Source organism: Pocillopora verrucosa, chromosome 11, assembly GCF_036669915.1.
Source record: "Pocillopora verrucosa isolate sample1 chromosome 11, ASM3666991v2, whole genome shotgun sequence".
Classification (NCBI taxonomy): Eukaryota; Metazoa; Cnidaria; class Anthozoa; order Scleractinia; family Pocilloporidae; genus Pocillopora; species Pocillopora verrucosa.
Genome location: NC_089322.1, coordinates 5,197,522 through 5,216,994, shown reverse-complemented (window position 1 = coordinate 5,216,994; position 19,473 = coordinate 5,197,522). Strand labels below are relative to the sequence as shown.

At 35.3% G+C, this 19,473-nt stretch overlaps 2 protein-coding genes across 2 annotated transcripts; one reads left to right on the top strand and one right to left on the bottom strand.

Moving 5' to 3' along the window:
- Window positions 1–5,570: 5,570 nt before the first annotated feature.
- Window positions 5,571–11,468, top strand: LOC131795258 (solute carrier family 35 member E3). Its single transcript, XM_059112820.2, has 6 exons — window positions 5,571–6,222; window positions 6,850–6,960; window positions 7,200–7,259; window positions 7,551–7,649; window positions 8,192–8,274; window positions 9,519–11,468. Exons 1-6 carry the CDS (start codon window positions 5,845–5,847, stop codon window positions 9,706–9,708), a joined length of 921 nt encoding a protein of 306 aa, XP_058968803.2. The 5' UTR covers window positions 5,571–5,844; the 3' UTR covers window positions 9,709–11,468.
- Window positions 11,420–19,297, bottom strand: LOC131795342 (F-box only protein 7-like). The gene is made up of 11 exons (XM_059112921.2): window positions 19,033–19,297; window positions 18,713–18,944; window positions 17,729–18,013; window positions 16,596–16,758; window positions 16,426–16,518; window positions 15,935–16,024; window positions 15,063–15,115; window positions 14,627–14,747; window positions 14,185–14,222; window positions 13,063–13,207; window positions 11,420–12,501 (listed from the first exon to the last, which is right to left on the bottom strand). The coding sequence occupies exons 1-11, from the start codon at window positions 19,140–19,142 to the stop codon at window positions 12,287–12,289; spliced, it is 1,545 nt and encodes a 514-aa protein (XP_058968904.2). The 5' UTR covers window positions 19,143–19,297; the 3' UTR covers window positions 11,420–12,286.
- Between the last annotated feature and the right edge of the window lie 176 nt (window positions 19,298–19,473).

Here is a 19,473-nt window from a genome sequence, read left to right as displayed (position 1 = left end):
AAGTCATCATTTGGTAGTCATAGGACAACATGATTTTAATTCACTAAATTGACATTTTCACTTTTGTATTTTCAATTATATTTAATAGCATGTAAGACTGTATGAAAACCTTAAGGCAAGCTATTCTTGAAAATATAAAATGGTCTTTTACTATATATGTATATAATTTATGCTATTAAATACATGAGATTAACCTGTGTCCGTGTTATTTATTGTATTTTTAACAAAAATTGCTATTATTTATTTCCTGATAATGCCTACTCCCGAAAGAGGAACAAGTTCTTTAGTTTCAGCTAATTCCCCAGAAAGAGTCATGTGATGCTTATAGCTTGTGTGCTGTACCATCAAATAAGCAGTGGTGGGTACTTGACCAAGGAACGAGAAGACATTCTTCAAAAAAGTGTTTCCAATGTCATTTAAGACTAAAATGGTATGCCAAAAGTAAAATACAAAGCAGACTGTTAAAAAAAATTGGGAAAAGTGGATTAAATATGCAAGTTGTACTTCAAGTATTTTCTAAGCCTCCTGAAATCCTACCAGCTAGAAGTTTAAGACTAGATAGACTAGAAAAACAAAATGTAAATGTATTCATGAAAAAAGTGATTCCAAGGAGTGTAAGCCTAATTTGGAGTTCAGAAAAGTAAAATGTAGAGCAAACCAAAGCAAAAATTGGGCAAAGCTGACTTTATAAGCAAGCTGTACCTTTAGTCATGAAAAAAACTGAATGTATTCTTTAAAAATGATGATTTCAAGGGGTGTATGACTACAATTTGGAGTGCAGAAAAGTTAAATGTGGCACAAACTGTAGTAAGAATTGGGCAAAGTTAACTAGATATGCAAGCTGTACCTCTAGCCCCTAGTATTTCTGAGCTGCTTAAGATCCTACCAGCTAGAGGTACAAGACTATACAAAAAAAAAATTAATGTAACTGTAATCTTGCAAAAAGTGATTCCATGGAGTATAAAACTAATTTGGAGCACAGAAACATCAAATGTGGAGCAAACTGTGCTAAAAATTGGGCAAATCCACTAAGTATGGAAGCTGTACCTCTAGCCAGTAGTATTTTATAAGCCCCTTTAGATCCTACCAGCTAGAGGTACAAGACCAAATAAAAATAAGTGAATATGTGCATATTCTTGAAAAAATGATTCCAAGGAGTGTAAGGCTACTTTGGAGTGCAGAAAAGTAAAATGTGAGGCAAAAAACAGTAGAAAAACCTTTTATACATTGCATGTTAGTATTATACTGTTGTGGAGTCACTCCATAGGTATATTTTCATGCTTTGCAGTTTTTTTTCATCTGGCTAGTAGGATCTTGGATTACTCAGAAAACACTACTGGCCAGAGGGGCAGCTTATGTATCATGTTTTAAATGAATTTCAAGTGAATAAATTTTAAACTAGCCTGATTTGTATTTTCTTTGGTTGTGGATTTATTTCAATACATATATAGCCAGTTGAAATTCATTTTAGACTTGAACATGTCAACCAGATTTACTGAAGTTTGTCATGTAATACTCTGCCTAAGTATGTGTGGAATTTGTTAGAAAGGAACAGTCTATATTGATTTATTAATAGAGATTATTGATTAGAAGTATTGTTGACAAAGCTAACCATTGTCTGAAATACTAAAATCAAGTCATCTTCAGGTAGTCATAGGATAACATGATTTTAATTCATCAAATTGACATTTCTCCTTTGTATTTTCCAGGATATTTAACAGTATGAATGAATGTATGAAAACTTTAAGGCAAGTTATTCTTGAAAATATAGAATGGTCATCAACTATACATACAGAATCTACACAATTATATAAATGAGATTAACTTGTGCCTGTGTTATTGTATTTTTTAATAAAAATTGTTATTATTAAAAAGGACTCACACCTTTCTCATTTGAACACCAACCGGAAACCCTTCGCCTATTACCAAATAATGCCTGCTTTAGTTTCATCTCATTCATCATTTGATACTCGTAGCTCGTGTGCTGTGCTATCAAATAAGCAGTGGTAGGTACATGACCCACGAACGAGAAGACATTCTTGGAAAAAACTATTCCAATGTAGTAAGACTATTTTTTTTTTTAAATAACTCAAAAATTGGGCAAAGGTCATTAAGAATGCGAGCTGCACCTCAAGCTGGTAGTATTTTACAAGCTCTCTTAGATCCTATTAGCTAGAGGTTCAAGACCAAATAAAATAAATAAATGTATACGCATTCTTGAAAATAGTGATTCAAAGGAGTGTAAGACTAATTTGGGGTACAGAAAAAGTAACGGACCGTTGTAACAATTGGGCAAAGTGGACTTAATATGCAAGCTGTACCTCTAATCGGAAAATTTTTCTGAGCCTCCTAACATCCTACCGGCTAGAGGTACAGGACAATATAAATTTCATCTTGGGGATCTTTCTAACCCGTAGCACTATGACAAGGGCATTATGGTGGCGACACTGTTCATGAGTTTCATTTACCTTTGCAGGAGCAGGTATTTGCGACTATAGTGTTAAGCTAAAACGTTGCTGTACAAGAAACTTAGGATCGACGGGGGTGAAGGAAACAGCCACACAAAATTTAGCGAAATTTCTTCGACTTAAACTAAACAATGTATTTTTCACTTGTAAAGTATGTTGTACTCTTCATGTCCGGTGCAATCACGTCGCTTGACTGTTGGTTAATCACGAATGGTAGTCCGCCATATTACAATAGCCGACAGTAATCATCCGACCCGGAAAGTCGTTACTAGTGCTCCTCGTTCGTATCTTTAGCTTGGTTGCTACACTTCTTGCGTGACATCATCTTGCACAAACATTTTCATGCGGTTTGCGGCACCGATTCACTCTATTTCAATCATTGCGTTCAGCTGAACCCAAAAGTTTAACTCATCTCGTTCTTTTTGCAAATCCTGCAGAAATTCTGATAAATTATAGGTCATGCCTTAATATTTCTAATATGGTTCGTTAACACTTACACTGATAAATTATAGGTCATGCCTTAATATTTCTAATATGGTTCGTTAACATAAAGTTTGGCGAAATACAAACATAACAATCAAATGAAAGTACAGCTTAAGTTATGCGAGGAACATAACAGACTATCAAGTGAAAAAAAATTAAGTAGTATTAATATTGACTCGTCAAAATAACAGTATTTTAAACTACTGAAACCCACTTCAATCAGAGAGAAAACCATGAAATCTCAATTTTTCCGCTGTTGACCTTCCGTTGTATAAGTTAGTGTAGAAAGCGAAGGTTTGACAGCTGATTCACGTGGCGATAAATAAATTCGCTGTAATTGTGAATAATTTTACAAGGGATAAAGTTTTAACGAAGGGTATCGTTTGGATTGAAAATTGTATTGAATTGTATTGTTATTCATAGCTGGACTCAAAACGCGCCATTTTTGAACACAACTCTGACTAACAATTTTCAAACTGAAAAGGATAAAGGTTCCCGTCGGCCAATTTTCGAAATTAAACGGATTCTGTTAAAGGAAAGATTAATCTGCCATTTGTGGTGCGTTGATTTGTCGTGGGTAATAAGGGTTTTCAGAAAATCGCTCTTGAAAATGACTTTCACGTTAAAAAAATGACCGAATTTTGAGTATTTTCAGGTATAAATGGATAATGCTCCTATTTCGTAAAATCGCTCGTTTCAGGTGGATTTTGAAGATACATCTTTAATTTTCGAAAAGCTGTGCGTTGATTTAGAAGCAAGCACATCTTAAATACAGAATAGTGAGTATTACGAAGCCTAGTGGGCCAATTTTTGTCTCATTCTTCTCAAATTTAGGGCTCTTCAAGGCGAGGTGGCATTCAAATTTGCCGCTTTATCGGTATTGAGCATGGAAACGTTCTTAACATGTTCTTAAAGAAGTGTGGTATGGTGTTTTAATAGTACAGACTAAGTTCGACTTCAAAATGAGTTGTTCTTCAGTTTATCATCCAAAGAGAAAACCCAAGAGAATATAATCTCTTGGAAAGTCACACTGTTATCTTCAAATTATACCTTACGTACTTGAGTCAATTGCCCCGTAAAACCACAGTTTTACATTTATTTCACCTTTTTTTATACTTCTTCCGAACAAAAATGAGCAGTGTGAAGAGGTTGTTTCGAGTTTTCTGTTTTCTTCTTTCTTTCTTTTACAGAGAAAAAGCATTTTCAATCATTCACTATCAGCTTTCGTGTATTATTTGTTAGGGACTAGTCAGATACAAAACTACGCGCAAAATGGCTCGTGATCGAAGGTTTCTTCGATGCTCTGTCGCTACTTACCACGAGTGATACTAACTGATATGCAAACAAAATAAGTTATCAGTCCTACGAAATGAACAATTTTAGTTTTATTTTTCTGCAGTAAAAATTATGGTATTTTTTAATTGCTATTTGCGTTAGGAAATTAAAAGACGTTTCACTACTTTGACGGATTTCACTCAAATTAAACTGAGCATTAAACCAAAAGACGACTGGTAACCGGGTGATCTGTGCCGTCAGTTTTTTTTTGTTTGTCTTTTTTTAAAATTATTCCCACTTAAATAATCTACTTCCTTGACGTCGAAATGTTCATAGTCATCTGAATATTAGCTTCAGTTTCTTCATCAACAAGTTGGAAACTGTGGGACAGTTGAGGATTTATCATAGATTACAAAATGCTTGTTGCTTACACAATTTTTAAACAAGAACTATTTTAATTATTAAACAACATGATAGTTAGAAAGAGAAGATTAAACTTCGTCAGATGGTCACAACTGTTATATGAATGTTTGCAATTATGACTTCCACGAATCAAGACTTAAGAATTCTTGGTTGGTCCACTTCAGAGTTTTCATCTTCTTTTCCTAGACGAGACCGTCATTTGCTGCATCCTCTGAGCAAGGAACTGGGGGTTTGACTGACAAGATAGAGGAAAAGGAGCAAATATTATTTCACAGCTAGTATATAAGTTAAATTGTGTAATTATTTGCAATGAGAGGAAGGTACAAAAAATGAAAATATTTTGTTGGCAACGTCAAATTCAAGAAAATGATAAGAAACATTACTGAAATTCAACTTAGATCGAAACGATTTTGTCACATACTGAAACGAAGCTAGTCTCACCTTCAAAATAATCATGCTCAATAGCTTCAAGCTTATTTTGATTATTCGGCCCCATGATGAACCGATATAACCACGAAAAGAACGAAAGGCACAGCTTCACGATTCCCAGTAAGTATCGAGATATCCTTTTAAGAATTATGATCATCATTTTTGGGGGAATAAGTCTGAAGGATGGTTTCTGTCGTTCTTCTCTTTAAGTTCAGTTAGTGTGTTTTGCAGAGAGTCCGGGAATGGACTTATGCGTTCCCTCGAAAAAAAAAAAGGGAAAAAAAAAAGCAATACACGGTACTCGTGTTGTGGTTGGTCGAGATTAGGCAAAATAAGCTGAAACGAATCTGAATGGGGTGAAACGGGTAACAAGTAGATGGCGAGCAGATAAGAGTTGGTGGGAGCAGCAGGTGGACTCAAACGTTGAAGCTTGGGCTGCCTTGTACAACTATTTCATTACCGCGGTAGACTGGTAATGATTGAGCGTTCCAAGATGGCGTCAAAAGATCAACACGTCTTCGGAAAATAGATATTCACTAGTTATATTCCTCTGGGACCCTCTTTTAAATAATTGTACCTGTAGATTGCTTGAATATCAATCTAGCGTCTTGGGTAAAAGGTGAAAAGAGTTCAAGCCAGCTGTATTTTACAGCACCTGGAGAGATCCTTTGAAAGGAACAGCTCATTAGAGTAAACTTCGCTTAATAATTTATGCGGCTAAAACAAATCTTACCACAGAGATTTACCAACAGGACACGCTCAGAAGATGCATAAAGCTGTACTGACGCTGGGGTTGCTCATTAACATATGTTCCTCGATTTGTATCGTTTTCCTGAACAAATGGCTCTATGTTCACCATGGCTTCCCGAACATGACTCTAACATGTATCCACTTTACCACCACGTATATTGGTCTCCGCCTGTGCGCTTTCTTCAATGTTTTTCAGCCAAAAAGGTTGTCTGTACTTAAAGTGGCTCCGCTATCATTGGCGTTTTGTGGCTTCGTGGTGTTCACAAATCTCAGCCTTCAGAATAACACAGTTGGAACATATCAGTTAGCGAAAGCCCTGACCACACCGACCATTGTGGCAATCCACACGTTCTTTTATAATAAGAGTTATTCAACACAAATCAAGTTAACAGTTGTGAGTGAAGCTTTTGTCATGAACAAGTTAACATCCTTACTTTACAAATTCAGCACAATTTGGGGGGGGGATGGGAGAGGTTGAAGCCTTTAATCTTGCATGAAACGAGAGAGATGATCATAGTCAATTCAGGAAAAAATTGAATATGTAGATGAATGGATGCATGGGAAACCTTGGAGGTGAGAGGGCAAGGGGCTGTGAACTTCATCTTCCAATTTCATACTTAAATTGAAATATAACAACAAGAACAACAACTGCCATACTCTGCTGACTGCATGAGGCAGTACAAATTAGTATAACTTATGCTTCTACTTCTGGAGAGGGGATGCTAATCCATTGTAGTTACAGTACTTTTTCTCTTCTCAGTTGTGTTTGCTATACATATCCTGAGGTGCTTTTAAAGAGAATATGTCAAACAATCAAGAAGTTTTTTTAGTTAGTGATCATTTCCTTTATTCTTGTGGCCTTATTGTGTGATTTAGGGGTGAAATTGTAGAGAGAAATTAGATGCTAGTCACCCTTACAAATCAAAGGGCTTATGGATAAAAAATCTCTAATCAAAATGCTCAGCTGTTTTTTTTTTCTACCCAAGTTTAATTTTTGAACTTGACTTGCCATTTCTTGCAGATTCCAATCATTGTGGGAGTGTTTTTAAACTCTTATTATGATGTCAAGTTCAACTGGGTTGGCACTTTCTATGCAAGTTTGGGTGTGATAGTGACATCTGTCTATCAAGTGGTAAGCTTAATTAAAAACTGAGTTTTGATTAGCTGAAACAATGTGCTTTCCAAATGAAGTCATTATGACTCTACATATTCCTATCATTTCCCTGAAGACTCCAAAATATCGCAATCTATAATGAAAGATATCTTCACAAAATAATTAAACAAAATGATCTAAACTGCTCTAAAGCAATGCCATTTAAATTATTATATCTGAATTAAACTGATGGTTTGTTTTAACAATTTACTTCTCAGTGGGTAGGAACAAAACAAAAAGAATTCCAAGCAAATTTTATGCAGCTCCTGTATTACCAGGTCAGTTAACTCTTTTATACCCTAACATCAGTATGCATATTCTCTATATTTTCTCTATACATTTCCTCAGGTGCTGACAAGGAGAATTTGTTTAACAATCAAGAGCTTAGTTGGTGATCATTTCCTCTATTTCTCATGTCCTTAATGTGTGATTCAGGGGTGATATGATATTGTAAGGAGGAATATGCTGCTGGTTACTCGTAGGAGTCAAAGAGTAAAGAAACTTTCAGATTTAACTTTGAGTATCACTGGTTCTCATTTGCCTATCTCATTTCTAATCCTCCTTCCCAGGCCCCTATTTCTGCAGCCATGTTAGCAGTAGCTGTTCTTATTTTTGAACCATTAACATCAGAGAAAGGACTTCTGTCTTCCTGGTCTGGATCTTCAATTGTAAGTGGCATGAGGTGAATTTATAGAACCCTATAACTCCCAAGATCTGATTGTTTACTGCCCCCTCTAGCTGCCTTACCTTTCCTTGTAAATTAAACACAAAAATTTAGCATTTGATCAAGATTACAACTTCTACTGGATAATTTTGAGTATTCTTCTTAACTGTTTGGTGGATAATGTATCAATGTTTTAGGGAGAAGTTACTTGTTGATCACTTCTGGGGGGTAAAGGGTTAACAAGGTATTCTCACCACATATAATCTCCTGACAAACTAGTTGTGTTCGAAAAGTCTGTATGCAATATTGATCGCATAGCTCCTGCCAGAGCTTATTTCAGTTTCTGCTGAGCATGAAGTGACCATGAATATTGCATATAAGAGTTTTATTTCTGACCATTTTTTGGAACATTGAAGAAACAAATTGATTTTATAGTTTCTGTGTGGTTTATACTAATTTAAAAACAATTCTTGACCTCAATGTTGGTGAAAGTGGTGGATGTTAACCTTGGGGCTTATGCATTGTTTATTTTATTTTTTTTTTCAGCTGGTGGTATTAGCATCTGGTGTGGTGGCTTTCAGTGTGAATCTATCAATCTACTGGATTATTGGAAACACATCTCCTGTGACGTATCCTTAATAACAACATTTCAATATTTAACCTTAATTTACATATGACCATTGCCAGATTTGAGGAAATTTGATTTTCTTTGTGTTCATAATTGTATAAGAAACTGTCAAATTCACTTTTTCCATGAAGTCTACTATTTCATACAATAGTCCATTTTACAGTTGCGTGCTTGGTTGCCAAGCCTTTGAACAGGAGTGAGGCTAAGGGTGACCAAGTTATGAAACAAACCTTGCTGCTTTTCAAATGTAAATGACTTTGTTATTATGCAAACTAGATACTGGTCTCTATCACAACATGGTCAACTTCAGCCTCACTCCAAATCAAAGGCTTGGCAAATAAGTACATAACTGTAAAATGGCCTATTTAATATAGTGACTTCATTAATAGCACAAGGATAATGTCAAAATGTGGGAAGAACAAAAAAAAAGGCACATGAGGTGCAGCTGTGTGTGCCAGTGAATGGATGTTCTTATCACATTTTGGCATGTTCTGCAATCTGTTTCTGTACAGACCTAGGGCAACATGAAATCCATTGTTCTACATAATAAAAAAGGAAAATGATATTAATGGTAAGATCATCCATGCATCTGTCCTCCAAGAGATCATAAGCAAGGACCAATCAAAATACAGTCCCACCTCGATTATCCGGACTCATCGGGACCTAGGTAAATGGTCCGGACAATCGAGAGTCTGGATAATCGAAAATATGAATATTAATGAGATAGAAATGTGAAATAATTATCTGCTTATCTTTAATCAATAGAACGGCTAGCTTTTGCTTCGTAGGCACATTTTTGATTTGAGTTTATGATCGATCACTCGTGTGTTTACATAACCCACGCAGAAGGAACTAATCAAGCATGAAATTCCCTTGGCAACAAAACAATTGAGCCAACCATATTTCAGCTGAACATGTCAGAATATTTATTTGTCTCGTCGCACTTTTGAATTTTGAAAAGCGCACAGGATAATACACTGTTTCAACAGTCTTTTGAAAGGATTATTGGGCTTTTTGCGACTTTGAGTTTTCAAGATCACAACTAATTAATATTCATGGAAAAATTGGGACCAGAGAAGAAAGTCCGGATAATCGGGGTCCAGATAATCAAGGTTCGACTGTACTTTTATATAGCTCTTGATCATTGAGCATGCAAGTTGGAATTTCCACAGTTATTGTGAAAATAATTCTTGAAATTTTGTGTGCATTTTTGGTTTGAATTTGTTTCTTAACCAATATAAACAGATACAACATGGTGGGACATTTAAAATTCTGCATTATTCTCATGGGAGGTTATTTCATATTTCATGATCCACTCCGTACCAACCAAATGATGGGTGTGGCTACAACCCTCGCAGGAATCATAGCTTACACACATTTTAAACTTGCAGAGCAGAATAATTTGACTCTGCCAACAGTCACCAGAAAAGTCTAAAATGGACCATGTGAACAAAATAAGAAGAAAAAGAGAAAAAATTATGATGAAATATTTTATGAAATAATATTAATAATCTTGGTACCAAGAGAGGCGATTGCTTGTTTCAACCCTTTAAATCCAAGATCAAATTTGTAATTCTCCTTACTGTCAACCATACAATTCTTACAATGTTAGTTCAGAGAATTTAGTATTGGATCAACTAATGACCCCCTAATTGGTATTTTTCTTTATTCTTATCACTTGCCTGGTTGATATTGTTTTGATATTGTAAGGAGAAATACTGTCTTGGTCACTCATGGAGTAAAGGGTTAAGGAAAACATACACGAGTGGTGTGAAGAATTTTCACTCATTTGTCTTTTAAACTTCATTTGGTCCTGAATTTGACATTTATTTAATAGATTGAACAAAATTGGTTGAGGGAGAGTTGGCCCCCATTTCAGTCCAGGATACTAATATTAATGATATCAATAGTAATTATTGTTATTATTTTAATAATATACATGAAAAAATTATGTGCCTCTGATTGGCTTAAAACAAGTGCATTTTTCATTTAACATGAGTGAAGTTGTAACATGAGTGCAGGCTCATGCAATTTTGTTGTCTTTGATAAATTTACTCATGCTTATAAACACCCAATTGCACTTGTAATCACATTTATACCCATACTAATTATTTACTGGGAAGCTCTGTCACTTAATGATGTAATTGTCAGAAAAGTCAGAGGGAAAAATATTTTAACAAGAGAAATTTGAAAAAAGAAGAAACAGATAGCAATTGAGAAAATTCACTGAGATTAACAAGTTTAATTATATTTTATGAAGTAATTTTGACTGTGTGCATGGCGTTAAAGCAAAACAGAAGCTTTTTCAGCCCACTTATCAAGGCTTTGAATCAGCAAATTGAGATGCTACTAATGATTTAAGGGTGCAAGTTTGTAAAGAAACTGTGGTGCTGCATCAGTAACTAAGTTCAGCTTGATAAAATGTAAATTGGCTGCCATAAAGAGCTTTTAAGTTGATGTTTTGAGTGTTAGCCCTTCATTAAAGCATATGACAAAGGGCTAATGCTTGAAATGTCAGCTTAGAAAAAACTCTTAGTGGCCAATTTACATTTATCAACTCATTAGTTAAACCAAATCATCCTCCTACGATTAATATGGATGGGTGTTTAGATTCTGTTTCTTGATTGGGATGAAAGGTGTCAATGTCTGCTAGAGAGGGCCTGAAATATTTCTTTTTGCATTTGACTGACCGTCTGCTCACAACAAGGATGCAATCACATACTGAATCTGTAAATACTGTGTTACATCTTATTTTTAAGATGTCCCACATAGTTTTAGTTTTTCTAAAAGGTTTGGCAGATCCTGACCAAATTTGATAAATAATACCAAAAGTTATTTGTTTAAATTATATATTAATTTATTCATAACTGAGCTTTATTTAAAGGTAAATTGTGTTTTTAAAGGAGTAAATGATATAATCTTTACTAGTTTGCTCATTAATTTCTGGGCAATATAAAGTGTGCCTCTTCGTGTAAAAATTAAAGACTCTTTTGGTGTGGATGTGTATAATAATGTTTTGGTCTTCAAACAATTTGTTGTTTTGAGATTTTTCATATTTTTACTTGGATTAGTTTCCTCCCCCTCCAAAAAAGTTAATAGTCCTGAACATGTAATGAAAACTTTGTCTTCAGGTGGTGACAAAACTATGACTCACAGAATTTAACATTTAATTAAATAAAAACATTTTATTTGTAACCTCAGGTTTGAAATCTTCATAAAGAAAGCTCTAAATCATCTGAGAAAGATCACACAAGGTCCTACAGCATAACTCATTTTTATGATCTAGGAATGTACTGCTAAGAGTAATCACAGCTGCCTATTCCTCGGTGTAACCATGGTGATGTTCCGGAGGCAACTGCATTGGTTTCATATAAAGGATAACATTATTTTCTCTCCAAGAATGTTTTCTTTTAATCTGTCAACCAATATTTTCCTTTGATGCTAAAATTGGGAAGACATATTAGTCAAGAGATGACTAATTTTTAAAAAGTAACAAAGCTTGAATGCCACTCTAAGAAACACAAAAGGGAGCTCAAGCAAATGATGACAGCAATGGCATTGCGGATATTGCAAAACAAAGGATCTAATTGGCATCTAACAATGGCTCCACCTATGCACTTGAAAACTTTTACATTTCATGGCTGTCCCCTACAAAACAACAATGTGAAATAACCAAAATCTGCATAGCCTGAGAACAGAAATTCCTTACGTTTCCATTTGGAATGCTAAGATTGAGGTGTGGTTCTGTAAGAGAGTGGTAAACACATCCATCTTTTTGCAAAATTTTAACAAAATACTTTACTCCCTTTTAAATCAATGTCTCTCTCAGCATTGTGTCATGACTGCTCTAAATCCCTAATGTGTGACAATTATCTGACAGAACTGGAAATGATTTATTGTGACACACAGCTCCACACTGATGACTCAGGGGATGTGAAGCATGTGCTGAACATTGCCATGGTGGTTTTGTGTATAATTTGTTTTTTCAAGAGAATGCACTCAACAGTGTCACTCTACAAGAATCTAGGAGGGAAGCCTCTTGAAGGATTAAAGTGTCGATCTGGATGTCTCCCTCGTCGCGATGGCCCAGGATTCTGATTTATGTCTGGTAAGGGTCCAAAAGGGTCAAATCGAGGTCGTGGCAAACCAGTCCCTGGTGAGATGCCAGGTGTTGGATTAATGCCACCAGGCATAAATGGCAGATTTGGAAAAAGATCTCTGTGCCCACCTGAAAGAAATGAGCCTTTAGTACCAAGAGCAACAAGTCAAATCCGAGCCTCAGAGACTCATTTTCAGCACTAGACAATAACGACATTTAAGCAAACTACCTGATGGCCAAACTGAGCGGGATGCCAAATGGGCAACTTAACCTGAAAAGCTTTCACTCTCAAGGTCTTGTAAGTAATTCCCCTCACAGCCTCTCATAGAATTCTTATGATGTTAGTTCAGAGAATTTGTTACTGGATCAACTAATAATTCCCTGATTGGACTAATTTTTTATTATTCTCATCACTTGTATGCTTGATATTGTATTGATAATGTAAGGAGAAATTCTGTTTTGGTCACTCATAGGAATTGAAGAGTTAAGCAGCAAATTTGCAGCCTAAACTAAAAAAAATATACCAAATACCACAAAAAAAATATTAATTTTTTTAATGTAGTTGTTTAGCTACTGCCATTTGATGGGTGCTGTTTTTATTCCTTGTATTTGAATTTTTCTTTTACACGTCTGGTAATCAAAACCAGCCTAAAAATTGCTGTAAAAAGTGACCCAAAGTGTTCCACCTACCTATTATACCAGGTGGAAATGTGTCCCCCCTGTAACGCTGTGCACCTAAACCATAATCAGGGGGGTATATTCCATGAGGCGGTACCATAACTTGCATCCTCATTTGCTCCTGGGTTTTCCTTTGTTTGTACAAATGAATGTATGTCTGCAAGAGTCAATAAAAGTCAAATTAATGATACACTTTTCATGAAAAAATTTACCTCTTCCCTTATTTTGTTTGTGGGAGACATAGTTGGTAGTGCATAGATTAGTGAACAGGTCTTCTTAACAAAAGATTTTTGACTCAGGACCTGGTTAAGTCATTATGTTGTGTGATTGGGTGAGACACTGAAAACTTTAAGTGCCTCTCCCTCCACATGTGAGTATAAATGGCTACCATTGAACTGCTGAAATTATATGAAATGCAGGAAGGAATCCTGTGATTGACTGGCTTCCCATCCAAGGGGAGTAGCAATATTCCAAAACACTAAATGCACAATGAACCAAGGAAAGCTTCAGAAGAATTAAGTTTTCCCACTAGGCTTGCATTCATTCTGTCTGCTTTTTCATCCTTTATTAGCTTTTGAGTTGTGAAAACTGTTATGGGTGCTGAACCTTATAGGACTTTTGGGATACACACACCTTTCAGAACATACTAATGACAACAAACCAAGGTGTTAACAAAGAAACAAGGTTCTGTAACTTACAGTAGAGACCAAGAAATCAAAGCTAGCAAGATGTTTATTATATCTCTGGGTTAAAATATGATAAATCAAAACAAACTTCTTAATTTAGTGGGCTGTACAGTGACATACAGCCTGCTAAATTGACCAATCATAGCCCACATATTAACTGAGAGATATAATAAAATTGGTTATTAATTTTCAACAATCACTCATAGTTTGGAAAACATGGAGTAAACCCTTTCACTCCCAAGATCTGATTGCTAATTCTCCCTTCTATCTGCTACATATTTCCTTTTAAATTACTTATGACAATTTGGTTTTAGATCAAGATAACAGCTTCTACCTGATAATTTTTATTATTCTCATTACCTATTTGCTGGATAGAGTACAGATATTATAGGGAGAAGTTACATGTTAATCTACTCTGGGAGTTAAAGGGTGAAAACAAAGTACTTACTGCCTTCCAGCTTCTGGTTTGTTCCTTAACACTTGCATCTGAAATCAAGATGTGGGGCATAGTTTGATTAAGTTTGAACCAAAAACAAAGTATTCACAACTATTAATCAGAGGTGAAGATATTTCCTCAAGGAACCAGTAAGGTTTTAGTTTGAATCTGATTGATTGAGAAGATGGTGTGAGTTTTCACAATGGGAAGTACCACAAAGTCATAGTAATTCTCACAGCTATGTCTTCTCTGAATGTTGTTAACTATTTATACCCCATATTGGGTATGCACATCCTCCCTGTTGTTGTCTATAAAATTCCTTAAGTGCTGACAAGGAGAATTTGTTTGAAAATCAAGAGCTTCTTTAGTTGGAGATCACTCCCTTTACTTTTGTGACCTTCTTTGAAGGAAGGGGGACAAAGACACCCAATTTTTATCTCAAGCTGCATCTTACCAAAATCTCTCAACACAAGGTGCTGCCATAATGTGGAATCACTTGAAAGAGATCTCAGTTCTCTGCAAGTGCAAGAAACATTTATAATGCTCTGAACTGGAAGATTTCCAAGAATCATCAGCTGAAAGGGAAAAAAAATGTTTTCAATAAGGAAATCACAAGAAGAACAAAGTATATGTTTTAGTTTCTGTTAAAATTACCATATTAATCAGGCAATGTTGTAATTTTCAGAGCATGTAGGCTCTTAGAGTTCAATGCCCAACATCTACTATATATCTTATTGCCAAGGGCACACAAACAACATGGAGAGAAATCCACCGATCCTACCACAAGATTATGGCCTTAGTGCACTGAGGTCATGTCAAAGATATCATTAGAGCTACACTTTACCTAGAGATTGATGAGCTACTAATAAAGAAAAAAGTATTTTGTGTACCTTAACTTCTGCAGGTACAGCCATAAAACCACATAATTGTGGTAGTCCTAGAGCTGTAAAATAATAATATGACAGAAATAAATAAGAAAGCTTGAAAAAATTTTAAGCTACATCAAATTCGTCGCTTTGTCAAAACTACAAAAAGAAGACTTTGTGATATCTATGATACCTCATTAACAATTAGAGTGAAATAAGATCCTAGTCAGAAAACAATATCATGAAGATATTTTATCATAACTTACTATAAAATTGTTCATAAAATACCATAAAAATTTTATGTAAAAGCTGCATTGAGCTGAAAACTGTGGGCGTGGCATATACACAGGAGCACTGCTTTCAGAGGGAGTACACTGGGTTGTGTAAGGTCTCAAAAAGCACCTAAAACCTTCAATAAATAAAGATCAAACAAATTGAAACCATTTGTTGATCATTTCTTTCGGTAGAAATGGCGAATCCTAAGTGAGCCATTTGTAACTTTAGATTCTAAACTTGAATCTCACTTGCCAGTTGTTCTTTCAAGCATTTCATTTGCACCTTGCATGAGTTTTTTAGGGTATTAAGCACATATGGATATACATGAATTTATTTATCATATATACTATAAAGTTTTAGAATCAATATTCACCCTTTAACTCTCTAGATCTGATTGTAAATTCTCCCTTCTAGCTGCTACACATTTCCAAGTAAATTAGTTATGAGAATTTGGTATCAGATCAAGACAACAATTTCTACCTGATAAGTTGGAGTTTTCTCATAACCTGTTAGCTGGATGACATATGCATGTTACAGTGAGAAGTTAAATGTCAATCACTTTTCGAAGTTAAAAGATTAACCTAACAAAACCAAGAACTGAAACAGGAAAACTGCCTCACCAGCTCTCATAAAGGACAACAATGGATAAGCAACTTGATCCTTAAATAACCTTGACAGCCGATGAAGGTTATAATACACTGACAAGGCTCCTGTAGAAAATGATAAAAAAAAAGGGAAATTATCACTGACTGTAAAATACTAAGTTTCCCTATTTGTGCTATTATAACAAATGAGGAAATTGAATTTAGTTATTCTTTGCAAAATCCTCTCTCCATATCCAAGGAAAAAGGGGAAAATTTTCATAAAAGAAAGCAACAGAGTATGAGTGATATTTTATGAAAATGTTTATCTTACTTTGAGCACAAAAACTAGGATATAAACCATCACAACTTGCTAGATGATCACTGAACTCAAGTTGACTAGCACTGTAAATTTAGAAGCCCAATTTTTCTAGCTAGCATGGGCCTCAAAAGGCTTTCACCTTGGAGCACTGATACTGATCTATTCACAACATCACTGCTAGTAGTACCTTATGTATATTAGCACTCACCACTTGTTTTGAGATCCACATTTCCCCTGACAAAGTCAGTTGGTTGTAACTTGCATTGATAAATGTCACTTTTTGCAACTGAATTAGTGTGACCTAAGAGCAAGAAAGAAGATATTTAATTGTATATCTGTACACTGACAACAATATTCAACAATGATTCAAGTGCTCACCATGTAGCATCATGTATGGACCAAGAGAGGTGCACGTCAGGGAGCAGGTTAAACCAGGACAAGATGAATGTGTGTACATCACTTTAACAATACCACCTGTCTTCCATGCCTTAGAGGGTTCATCTCTGTTCAGTTTCTCCACTTTCCCCATTTCTGTTGGTTCCTGAGGATTAATGCCCAAAGAAGCTTTAGTTTCTCTTACATGACAGACCAGTGTATCTGCTGTCTGAGTTAATTCTTAGTGCATGTTGTGAGTTCAGAATCTCTGTTGATGCAAAAGGGTGTGCATGTAGATTTGCAAAGTCTGTAGAATCTGTAAGGTTTTTTTGCATTGTACACAAGGCTTTGTAAATAATTTTGTCCAGGCATAGCAGAGATGATAGGCAAGGGTATATATCTTTACATCTTATTGTTTTTACTTGTTTTTTGCTTTGATTGTTGTTTTGTTAACAGCATAATTTAGTGTTATCAAGTGAGTTGATAACATAAATTGGCCAACGTAAAGAGTTTCTCTATTTGCTCTGATGAGGGCGTAATGCTCAAAATGTCAGCTTTGAAAATCTTTACATTGGCCAATTTACATTAGCACCTGAGTTCCTAATACCAAATTACTTAAAAAGTAAACTGTTTTGCCCAAGAACACTGCACAACACAATGATCCAGTCAGGCCTCAAACAGGAACCTCTCCACCCATTACCATTGAGCCATCACATTTCAAATAATAATAATAATAATAATAATAAATAACAATTTAATAATTTATAGACTTATATTGCACAATTATCAATATAAGAATTTTCAATTGCGCATTACAATTAAATGCTAAAAACTCAATCCCTACATAGATACTAAAAACTAAAAAAAAATAATAAAAATAAAAAATTAAAAAAATTTAAAAAAAAATTAAATAAATAAAAATGATCACTAAGAAGATGTAAAAATATGAAATTAGATACAAAGAATTAAAAAGCTTTGGCAAATAAAAAAGTTTTAATGGCCTTCTTAAACTTGTTTAAAGATTGGGTGTTTCTGATAGAGCCCGGAAGATCATTCCACAAATAATAATATGGTAATTTATAGAAACCACATTTAACCAAGGGTTGCATTTGATCTGAAATGCAATTACAACTTACCTCTAACCCACAGATAAAACCAGTCTCTAACATCAAAACACGAATAACAACCCATGCAGCCTGGTGAATGGTTCCAACCCCTGTAGCTCTATATAAGTCTTCTAACATAGATGGAATTCCTTCCCGACAAAGAACCAGAGATCTAACGGATGACACAGATCCTGCACTTGACACAGATGAAAAAGACCCTGGATGATGCTGAACATTTTCAGTTCCTGCCTCTCTGGTTTTTTCTTTACTCTGTTCATCATGTTGTTTTCCATGTGTAGACAACACTGACCTCACCTAATGCCCATATAGATAATAAAAACAGGTAGGAAAAATTTAAGAAAATACTTTGATGCCTACATTAATGGCGCAAAAAAAAAATTTTGAAAAAAAAAATACATTTTTAACCCTTTAACTCCCAAGTGCTGATTGTAAATTCTCGCCTCTTTCTACTACTCATTTCTTTGTTAATTAGTTACGAGAAGTTGGTGCTGGATCAATGTAACAACTTAAACCTGATAAGTCCAAGTAATCTCATGACCTGTTTGCTGGATCATGTATGGATATTATGGGGAGAATATATGTTAATCACTTCTGAGAGTAAAGGGTTGAACTAATGGAAACAAATCTGCTGCTTGGTTGATCTTGTTCTACATTTCCAGAGAAATTGACCTTCCGGCAAACAGAGCAAGACAACTTGGAACACACTTGTTGATGAAGGGTTAGGTAGGAACTGCCTGTGCTTGGATTTTAAGGGTTAACCCTTTATAGTTAACTCTTGTGACTGACCAAAACAGCATTTCTCCTGACAATATCAATACAATATCAAGCAGACAAGTGATGAGAATATAGAAAAACTAAAATTAAAGGGTTAAGGGTTGATCCAATACCAATTTCTCTGAACTAATATTGATCATAAGATTATTGTATGGTACACAGTAAGGAGAATTACCAATGAAATCTTGAAAGTGAAAGAGTTAAAACAAATCACTTTACCTGGGATGGACCAGCTACCGGTTCTGTGGAGTGAAAGGAGGGTGTAGGAGTACTATGCACAGTAGATCTTGAAGAACCAGGAGCACTGAGGTTATCTGATGTTATTTCTTCCTCATCGTTGTTAAGCAGAACGTGGATCAAGTCACCATTTACTATTCCCAGGTCTCTGAGGAGTACAGAGTCATTCTCTAAAATATCTTTCCCATTCAGGCTCAGATTAAAACTGTTTTCTCTGAAAATTTCAACAAGAATTAGAAATTACTGAATATTAAAAACAAATAAAAAAAAAAGATGATGCAGTGCACTTGTGTCGTCATTACCTCAAACCAAATTTTCTTTGGACAGCTTGGCGACAGTGACTCAAGGTTATTGCATCTCCTGACAATTCGAGCACTTCTCTACGCTTATTCAAGACAGCTCTCAGTTTCATTTCAATCAAATGCAACCAAATTTCGCGCAAAATCGTCCAAAATTTGTTAAGTCATGTCGGCAGCCATCTTGAGTTTTAACGCGCATGGATCTGTGGGTAGATAAAAATGTTCTCCAGCGGGTAGGGGGGCAGGAAATTTTTTGTACTCTCTAATAAAGGCTTCTATTTCAAACAGGGATGGCCAGTTAAAAACTTCTCCACCAAAACTTGATGATCTCCCTGTATCTCCACAGTCTCCCCTCTAACGACTCCACCAGCTCCGATTTTCTTCTTAAGTTCTTGTAATAAAATGCCAGGATCGCCGGTAACGTTACTTACAACTGTGACCTTC